Below are 10,663 nucleotides of genomic sequence, written 5' to 3' on the forward strand. Positions count from 1 at the left end.
GGAGGAAGTGGTACTGGTTCAATCAGGAAAAAACCAGGCAGCATTTCCTTCAAAAACATCCTACAAGGGAAAAACACAGAAGGAGCAGCACCGAACCAAACAGGTATGGACACAAGGCCATACATAGTGGAACAGTTGGACCACACCCCAGAATACAACATAGATACACCAAAAATAGATGAGCACTGCACTATATATGAAAGACAAGCAATAATATGTAGATTTAACTGCTTTTGGCCCAAACCAGCTGATCTATTTCTTTGGATCTTCACGAACTGGACCACACACTACGAAATACATCTCTGCTCCAAGGGTTTTTTCATAGTGAAATTTCTGTCAGCAATAGACAAAGACATAGTAATGCAGGATGGACCTTGGTTCTGGGGATCCACTGGACTCTTCATCACACCATGGTTCCCAGATTTTGATGCAAACACAATGGTTGTCTCCAAGATGCCAGTTTGGGTGCGGCTACACAACCTCCCAATACATCTCTAGAATCATCAAGTACTAGCTGGAATTGGAAATACTATTGGGCATTACATTAAAATGGACACCCAACGAGTGGAGGAAAGAATATATACTTTTGCACGAATATGTGTGGAAGTAGACCTCAGCAAAGGCCTGCCAGACCAAATTCAGCTGAAGCATGGACAGAGGAGCTGGACACAGGTTCTAGATTATGAAAACACTGCTTTCAGATGCCGAATTTTCCGACAAACAGGACACCTACAAAGCACGTGCCCAGCAGTCAAAAAAGACAATCGCAGAAAGAAGAAAATGGAAAAACAAGCAAAGGGATGGCAATTTCCTCCACCTCCCCCGGATGATGAGGAGGAAGAAGAGATGGATTATGCAAACCCAAATGAGACCAATCAGATGAATAAAGAACCAGATGCAGAAGACACAAATCAACAGGAACATATAGACACAGCACTAGCAAGAAAATCAGAAATGGATATGGGCAGAAATAAACGACAACACATATCAGACACGTCAGACTCTGATAAGGATAATCCACAACCTGTGGCTGAAAATGCATTAGCACTTATAACTCCCACAGAGTCACAGGGGGTTTGGAGAAAGGTCGAGAAGAAAAAAGGGCGAAAAGTCTGACTTTTCCCCACCTATGCATTAATATTTTTGCTATTTATGTTTATTTCTTGAAATCCATACACCCTGCATGGTGTTGAAGGATCTATGCATCTTTTTGTGCACCTTTTTAAAATCTGTTTACAGCATATGCCGAGAGGCATCTACAACATATAATTTTTCAATCATAATGAAATATTACGATTTTTCCAGGGGAAAAAGAACAGATTGTATAAGACAACTAAGAAAATAATTGTCAAATTAAAATCTTGTGTAAATTTCAGTCTTCATGCTAGAAGAAAGCCTTAATTATTACATTGAAGACTCAAAGGAAGGAGTATTCATATAACATCTCATGCAAATAGTTAGAAATATTATGAAAGGAATTGAAAACCTCGAGTTATTAGAAATAAGTAGAAGAGAGAGTGTGTGTTCACCTAGTTTGTTAAATTTTTGGGAATATAACCTTAGGATTCCCTTTAGATTTCTTAAAAACAAACCTAGATGTGACCAACAAATTCGAGGATTTTTCCAAACCTTACATGTTGAATGGACCTTAGTACCCTAAGAATGAATTTGGGAAACTGTAGGTCTTGTTGAATTCGATTTTAAGTCCTTAGAAGCAGGCTCAAAAATACCTATTAGAAGCATGTAACTTTTGAAATTTCGAGATTAATTTTCGCACTAGTCCCTAGTCTTGTGCGCTAGGAAGGGGGTTGTGTCTAAGGGCTAATAGGAAAGGAGCTAAAGGGGTCGTGGTTTTGTGGAAGTAGATGTTTCTGTTATCCAAAAATCTTTATAAGCAAAAATTTTGTTGTTCTTCATTAGTGCACTAACAAATTCTGAAACTTTTGTTAAAGTCAAGTAGCGAGAGTTTTGGGATGTTCCAAATATCTAAATATCGAGATATTTGGGAATTCAATATTTATTTAAATTCCATGGAAAGGAAAAATCTAGATGTCGAGGGATCCAAATGGGAGGAACCATAGACCAAAGGAACTCTACCTAGATTTAGATGTCAGTATGATAAAAAATGAGGGGAGCACATAGAACCACGTACAACAACCCCAAGCCTTACAAGTAGCATACGGCATGATGTGGCATGGCAAGATTATGTGTCATCGTTGATATGGCATGAAGGACATGTTTTGATCTTGTGACATATTGACATGGCATGTTAACATGGCACATAGTGTCAAGGAGTTGATGTGGCAGTTGATGTGGCATATTTCATCTCAAGTGATGTGGAGTTTGGAGATTTAGAAATACAAAATTTTGTTAAAATGCCCATTTTCAATTCTTTTGGATAACAGATGATTCCATAGTTAGATATTTGGAAGGTTTACTCATTGAATGTAGAAAGAATTCAAAAATATGGAAATTCGTTTAGTAAGGAATTTTAGAAACATCTTAATCCAAATATTCGAATGTTTGACCAAGTTGACTAAGCGCCAATGTTCCCGAAAATCCAGGAAATTGGAAGAGCAGCTCGTGTGGGTGAATAAGAATCCTCGATCTGAATATGACTTGGTAGTGTTAAGAATTAAATAATAGAGAAATGAAACAAAAATATTATGAGAAACAAACAAGCATAAAACAAGAGAAACACAGATATACGTGGTTCACCCAATTTGGGCTATGTCGATGAAGAAACAACCAATCCTTCCTTTTATTTATCAAACAATCTGAAGGGATACAATCTACAACACATCCATTTTCATTTCCTCTTCTCTCACACAAAATCTCCTCTCTTTCTCTCACACAAAATAATACATAGTCACAATACAATTCCCTCATCAAAATTGAGGGTTTCCTTCTACGAAAAAAAAAAACAAGCAAACAAAAAAACAAAACAAAAACAAACAAACAAATAAACAAAACAAAACAAACAAACAAAAACAAAAGAACAAAAATAAAAACAAAAACAAAAAACCATAAATTAACACAACTTATACCATCAAATATTTCGCCTAATGAACGATCAAATTGACTATGAAATTACAATAATTTACAAGGCAATTTTATCACAAATTTCCTTTTGGGGGCGCTTCCCCGAACTCCTACCAGGGGGGCTCAAAGGCTATTATCGCCCCTCGTGGACCCCCCTGCAAAACTAATGGGGGGGTAAGCCCCCCTGTCAAGAACTAGGATTCAAACACAACTAAAATAAGACCTATGGATTAGGAAGATAATAAGCCTCCACACCAACAGGTAGGCTACAAGTGTTTGACTTGTGTATGGGGTCCAATCTGGCAATGACATGTGGATGGTGAAGATGCAAACATGACACTAAGGGGAAAATATTCTTAGGGCCATAACTTTGTTGCCAAAGACTAGATTTTTAGGAAATAAATATCATTGGAAAGATTTTAATGAGTAGAAGAAATTATGGCCTTTAAAGAGAGGCTTGAGATGGTTAAACGAAGAGAAAATTTGGATACAAACCTCCATAAAGTAACCTTGGGGGTTGGGCATGTACACCCCATACCCTCATAGAGGCTTAGAGGGGACTAGGTGTGTTATATGTTACTCTCGTGGAATGTAGGGATGCTCAAGAGTTTTGACGGGTCCTTCGTAGACATGGATAATCCATCTAATGCAACAAAAACCTCTCTCTTCTCTATGACTACCATATTTCATGAAAATGAATTGTAGTGCACCTCTCAAAATGTAATAATTATGAACATTTTGATCCAACTAAAGCAACAAATCAATGTCTTGGAGACATAATGCAATATGTTGAGAAATATAGTCATCAATCTTAGTAAAGAATCTCACTATGTTACTTCCGACCATAAGATGTTGACAATTTAAGTCCAAACAAATTTTAATGAGGAAGATATAGCTCACCAAATGATGGAATACATGTATCTTTGAAATCATAACTCCTTTCCTTCTAAAATTAGTTTGGAAGAAGTCAATGATCATCATGCTTTCATTAATCTTCATGTTTGTTAAAACAATTAGAATAATAAGTATTTTTCTAGAATTATACACATGTAAGGAGTTTTGGAATGTATTAATTGTGAACATTTACCAGATTTGTTTTTAACGTGTAGAAATTGCTTATTTTACATTAAAATAACAAATTTTTGTATTTTAACTTTATTAAATATATATATAATGATTAATAATAATAAATTAATTAATTTTGTAAAAAAGAAAACACCAAAACTAAGAATTTTAACCATCAAAATAACATACTATACTTACCATTAATTGACATCCCCTTAGCTATATTTTTTTTTCGAAGGTGGTAAAACCTATCAACTCAGGTGTCAAACCAACAGTGAGGACAGCCATCTCTGGCTGCTATCCGCGAATGCTGGGTTTGACTCATCACTATTAAATAGGAAAACCACGCCACCTGGCATAACCCTGCTGGTGGTCCGTAATCGGGAGCAATAATACATTTACATTTAAAGTGATTTAAAAAATAACTAAAAGTTTTTAACTTAATTAACTTTAATCCATTTAGATATCAGAATAATTAATCTTTCAAATGGGCCCACATCAATCCATTTATATTACATCCCCTTAGCTATATGACAAGTAGATTAACAAAAATCCATTTGCTCTTAAAATTATTAGAAAAATAATCAAAGACTTCAAACTTAATTAACTTTAGTCGCTTCAGATTTCAAATTAATTGATCTTTCAAATGGGTTTTTTCCTTAGTTTATAGATAGGTGAATTTGGATGTTTCGAAAAAGGGTGTTCCATACCTATTTTTTTTAAATCAATTTTAAATATATTTTTTTGTTAGAGTTTGAAGATCGTTCGTGATGATGATACAATTCGTTAAATTTATTCAAAATTGTGTATTTTGATTATCTAATTTATTTTATTTTATTTTTTAATAATGGTGATATAATTTGTTAAATTTATTAAAGTTATATAATTTAATTTAATTTTTTTAAATATGATTATGTTTTATACATAAATGTGACGGTGGAAAAAGATAGTGGGTAAGAAATATCTTTCATTATAAAAATTTATTTTTGTTTTATAAAAGTTTCAACAAACATATTTTTAAATTATCGTAATTTTAATTAAATTTTTTTTTTAACATGATCGGGTACTTATATATTATAAAAACTGTTGGGAGCCAAGTCCTGTTACATAAGTAAGGAGAAATAGATAGGGAGAAGTCCAAAAGGGGTACGCAGACCCTGACTTCTTATAGGAAAATTTGAGTAGAACAGATTAAAAAAGAAAACGGTTGTATAGTCTTACAAACAGACCTGCGAGAAGACAAAATTTACTAGTCATTAGGCAAATTGCTAAAGCTGATTGACAGAGTCATCAATCTGGGGTTCTTTCTTAACACTAGCTCTGGTTGAGGTCTCAGCTTGCATACTCTGAGTGATGGATTTGATATGGGCGATTGCTTCCTCCATGTGGTTACATTTTTCCTTCAGGCTTTCTATCTCTGCTTTTTGTTTTTCCAACTTCTTTCTCTTTGATCTGCTATCTGCCTGAAAGTCCTCTTTGAGCTCATTGAAATGTTTGACGAACCTTGCTATCATAAAGCAATGGGCTTTACATAACGTGCAGCTGCTGTTTGCAATCACTCTGTCCAGAGGATTCTCGGGTTGCTCTCTGTGTTCCGGATTCTCAGCTTGCTCTCTGTTTTCCGGAATCTCAGCCATATCAGGGGAGCTATTGGGGAAGGGGATGCAGTGCAGGGACAGGGATAAGGAACTGGGATAGAAAAGAAGGAGAGGGAGACCAGAAGAAAAAGAGGGGAATGCCAAGAAGAGGGAACAGACCAGGGAAGAAACCACGCATAAAAGGGAAGACCGGGCTCTGAGATTTACCAAACAATCGCGCAGATGAAGAACAACCGAGCAGATAACGAATGTCCAAGCTTGGAGATTGCTAAAGAAACCCCTGGAAGCTTTAGAAGGCGATCTCACGACTGTGTTGAACTGTTGGCGGCCTCGCTTGCTGCAGAACTTCTTGAACTGATTACCAAATATAGAACCTTTACTCTCCTGCGAGTGTAAGAACGAGTTTCTGATGTGCTTGTAGAGAGAGGGGTTCATGGGTATATAAAGCGGAGTGGTAGGTTGAGCTAGCAGAGAGGACGACGTAAGCTCGGTGATCTGGCCAGGCTTGGGATCAGACTTAAAATCTTTGTAGCAGTCTATGGAGATTTTGAAAAGACTCCTACCTAAATTCTGCGTGAGAGAGTCACGTGAAAACTGGGAGATCGAGATCCTGTGATCGGTCCAGAGTGATTGATTGGTAAACATGAAGAAGGGAGGATCGGAGTTCAAGACATGACAGACTGCGTGCGACTTGACTGAGTTTGGCCAGAGAGCACAAGAGGAGATGTGGAGAATGATGAGACAAGAGGTCGGGAATATACTGATATGACTGGTCAGAGTGTTTGAAAGGCAGCTAAGCCAACTACGGGATTGGTTTTTCATATATGGAGTCATTTTCCCTAACTTGACCGATCTGTCTGTTGGATGCCTTAGTGGCATAGTGATCCGCTTCTGTGTTGTTGTCTCTTAGGACATGTTTGAAGGTTGTGTCCCCCATTTCTCTGATGTTATCCGCAATCCTGAGCTTTACATTATTAAGGGCCTCTTTTTTAAATTCTGTCCCCGACACCATAGCTGCAATAACGATGGCCGAGTCTCCCAGTATGATTGGATTCCTAATTCTCAGCCTGTTCAGGATGATGGTGCCTAAGTAAAGGTTGTAAGCTTCTGCCAAATTATTGGACATTTGGCCCAATCCCCATTCATAGCTTACAAGAATTTTGCCTTGACTATCCTTTATAATGCCCCCTGCTCCAGCTTCCCCTGGGTTATTTTTGGAGGCACCGTCGAAATGCAAAGTGGGGCGATTCTGGTCTAGAATCCATTGACTTACTTCTTCCTTTGTGCCTCTGAGCTTCCAGTGGATTCTTCTCATGCATGTTTTGGTATGAGCTAGTTGGTTGTTGTTGTAGGTGATGCAGAATTTGTTGTACCATTCCATCTCTTCTTTGTGCCAGCTTGATTGATCTGGAGGGGCGACCAAGTTTGCACTTATTGTTTCAGATATGAGCGTTGTAGTTTTTGCCAGAATATGGGCAGGATTGGGCTTCTTGTTATTGAAAATACAGTTATTCCTAGCTAGCCAGATTTGCCAACTAAGAGTAGTTGGGATGCATTTCCACAAACGGATGATATTGTTTTTACCTTTCTTAGGAAAAGGGTAACATTTTACCCAGTTTTTTTGGAGAGAGGATAGCTGATCAAAAGTCTCTTCAATTTCCATTGGTCTGACAATCTGAGTCCAGCAGCTTTGGGCGAGGGGGCAGTGGAAGAAAAGATGATGACTACTCTCCTCCTCAGCGCGACAGAAGCAACATATTGAGGGCCCCAAAATCCCTCTTTTCCTTAGGTTTTCAGCTGTGAGCACCTTTCCTTTGAGGAGGGTCCAATTGAAGTGTTTGACCTTTGGTATGCACTCTGATTTCCATACAGTTGTGTAGAGGTTCCATTTGGCTGTTGAAGTGGATGCCTGGAGAAATTTGTAACCCTCTTTGACAGTGAATTTTCCTCCACTTGGCTCCCAGATGTACCTGTCTTCAGCCCCTATGTTGGTGGGAGCGGCGCCTGTGAGAGAGACCTTAAGATTGAGCCATAGATCTCTGAGTTCATTGGGAATTTGAAGGTCCTTCCAGCTCTGCCAGATGTTTTGGTCCCATATTGAAATATCGTACAAGGAGGTTAAATTTTTAGCTTCCATCCAAATTTGCAGAGGCCTGAGATTTTGGAGGAGGTTTCTTGGTTTGGCGCCCATGATTCTATCAGTCCAAATATTGATCTCCTTGTCGTTTCCAGGCACTTTAGAAATGTTCTCTCTGAATTGTGGGAGGACTTTTTTAATGAGCTTCCAAACAGGGGTGCAAGATCTTTCAGCTATTGTTTCAGAAAGGAGATTAGAATTTGGTCCATTAAGGTATTTCCTTTTCAAAACCTCCACCCACCAAGAGCCTTTGCCGGTGAGGATTCTCCAAATCAGTTTAAAGCCCATAGCACGGTTGGAGAGGCTCGGGATTTTAATGGCTAGTCCACCCTTATCATAGGGAAGAATGACTTGGTCCCATTTGACAAGGCTAAATTTTTTAGACTCTTGCTTTCCCCCCTGCCAGAGGAAGCTTCTCATTAATAGTTCCATGTGCTTATGTATACTAGCGGGAGCCAAAGTGACCGCATACTGGTAGATGGGGAGAGCAGAGAGGATAGCCTTTATAAGGGTCATTCTACCAGCCAGATTTAGCCAAGAAACTCCCCAACTTTGAAGGAGACCTCTCATCTTTTCTATATGCTTGGCCCAAATCTCAGCCTTGACTGTTTCTTTGGCTAAAGGCAGACCTAGATAAGAGAAGTAACTCCAATTCCTTTGCACTGGGATGTCTAGTATCAAGGAGATTCTTTGCCTGATTTGGTCAGAGACATTCCAGGTATAAATCTTGCATTTTTTATTATTCAGCATCCCTCCTGAGGCTGCTAGGAAGGCGTCCAAGACTTTCTTGAATCTTTTTTCCATTAGACTTGAGGCTCCCCCAATGAGAAGGGTATCATCCGCAAAGAGCGAATGGTTGATTTCTTTAGTCCCTCTTTCTATACCAATTCCAGTGATCTCTTTTTGCTTGCGGAGATTTTCTAAGTGAATGCTCAAAGTTTCCGCCATAATGATGTATAAGAAGGGAGAGAGAGGGCAGCCTTGCCTCAATCCCCTGGAGCTTCTAAAGTACCTGCTTGGGCGGCCATTAATCAGAGGAGCAGTCCAAGGATTGGAGATGCATCCAGAGATGATGCTTGTAAAAATTTTTGAGATCCCGAATTTCTTGAGAACTGTTGTTAGGAAGTGGTGGTCGACTCTATCAAATGCATTTGCCATGTCGAGTTTGATTATCATGCCTCGTTCCTTCCTGCTGATGCTGCTGTGGATTGCCTCTTGAATAAGTATGACATTATCTGTGATTTGCCTGTGGGGAACAAATCCCCCTTGATTCTCTGAGATTAAATGAGGAAGGAGCTTTTTGAGCCTATTGGCAAGAATTTTGGTGACGATCTTGTAAGAGACGTTACAAAGGGAGATTGGCCGGAAGCGGTCAAAGGAACGAGGGTTCACGTCCTTAGGGATGAGAGCAAGGTGTGAGGATTTGGTGTTTTCTCCCATCTTGTGATTTTTAAAGACATTTTTAACCATCCGCACAAAGTCTTTTTTGATTGTGTCCCAATGATTTCGGTAAAAGGCCACCGTGAATCCATCAGGGCCCGGGGCCTTATCCTGTTGCATACTGAAAGTTGCCGATCTGATTTCCTCTTCTGTGACATCCTGATCCAGATCTCTATTTTGAGAGTCTGAGATTTTACTCTCTACAGCGCTGAGAAAGTCAGAGTTGTCCGACTGCTGAGGGACTGCTGTAAGAAGAGATTTAAAATGATTAAAAGCTGCCTCTTTAATTTCTTCTTGGTCACTGAACTCTTTCCCTTCTGCCTCTATTTTGTCTATCTGATTTCCGGCGCGCCTGAGCTTTATGTTGTTATGGAAGAAAGAGGTATTTTTGTCTCCAGCCCTCAACCACAGGCACCTCGATTTCTGCTTTTGTTCCTCTTCCTCAGCTCTATTTTGTCTATATAGCTCCCTGTACATTTCATTTTCGTGGATTATATCTTCATTTGTGAATTGGTTGTTCTCCTTTTCTTTATTCCACTACTCCATCTGTGTATAAAGATCCGCTTTTTTCCTCTTCTCCGTTGCTGCGTTTTCCTTAGCCCACTATTTAATGACTACTCTTAGGGATTTTAATTTGGTTTCCCAGACGTAATGAGGTGATCCCAATACTTCCTTGGCCCATTGTTTTTGTATGAGGGAACGAAAATCTTCTTTAAAGTCCCAGATTTTATTGTACTTGAAGGGGAGAGGCCCCAAGTTTCTCCCTTTTTCCAAATTCATCACCACAGGTTTGTGATCAGAGGCCGTAGCTTGAATGATTTTGCTCTTAATAGAAGAAAAGCTTGTTGTGATTCTTTCCTGCACGAGAAATCTATCTAAGCTCTCTTTGATATTGTGACAGCCTGTTCTTTTGTTACTCCATGTATATTTCCCGTTGAAGGGGTGTATGTCAATGAGATTATAGGTCTGGATTATAGCCTCCAGCGCCTCTCTTGAAGGATCCGCATGGAAGTTTCCTCCAAGCTTTTCATCCACATTTATTATTAGATTCAGGTCTCCTCCCAAAATTATGCTACTGTCATGAGAGGACTGTAAGTCTAAGGATAATGATTCCCAGCAGGTTGCTTTATCCCGATAATGGTTTGGAGCGTAGATGTTGTATATGTTGAAAACTTCTTGAGAGACTTTGTTTTTTAGTTCTGTTCTTATCCACCAATTGCAAGATTGGAGGTTGATGTGATCCCATTTATTCTTGTTCCAGAGTGTTCCTATGCTTCCTGAGGCACCTTCTGAACGTATTGAGTAACCTTCGAAATTTTTGAATCTTTTGACTTGATTTTGAAAATCTTGGTCTGAGATTTTGGTCTCCTGGATAAGGACG

General features: G+C 38.9%; 1 protein-coding gene across 1 annotated transcript; it reads right to left on the reverse strand.

Annotated features, from left to right (window-relative positions):
• Positions 1-6,507: 6,507 nt before the first annotated feature.
• LOC149221514 (uncharacterized) lies at positions 6,508-9,759 on the reverse strand. The gene has a single exon (XM_089387400.1). It carries the CDS (start codon positions 9,757-9,759, stop codon positions 6,508-6,510), a length of 3,252 nt encoding a protein of 1,083 aa, XP_089243526.1.
• Between the last annotated feature and the right edge of the window lie 904 nt (positions 9,760-10,663).

Source organism: Pinus tabuliformis, chromosome Q, assembly GCF_031772625.1.
Source record: "Pinus tabuliformis cultivar Carrire ecotype Pingquan chromosome Q, CPIR1, whole genome shotgun sequence".
In the NCBI taxonomy this organism is placed as follows: Eukaryota; Viridiplantae; Streptophyta; class Pinopsida; order Pinales; family Pinaceae; genus Pinus; species Pinus tabuliformis.

Bases quoted from the DNA above. Each gene is read 5' to 3' on its own strand.
- LOC149221514 (XM_089387400.1), bottom strand. From the start codon at position 9,759: ATGTACAGGGAGCTATATAGACAAAATAGAGCTGAGGAAGAGGAACAA.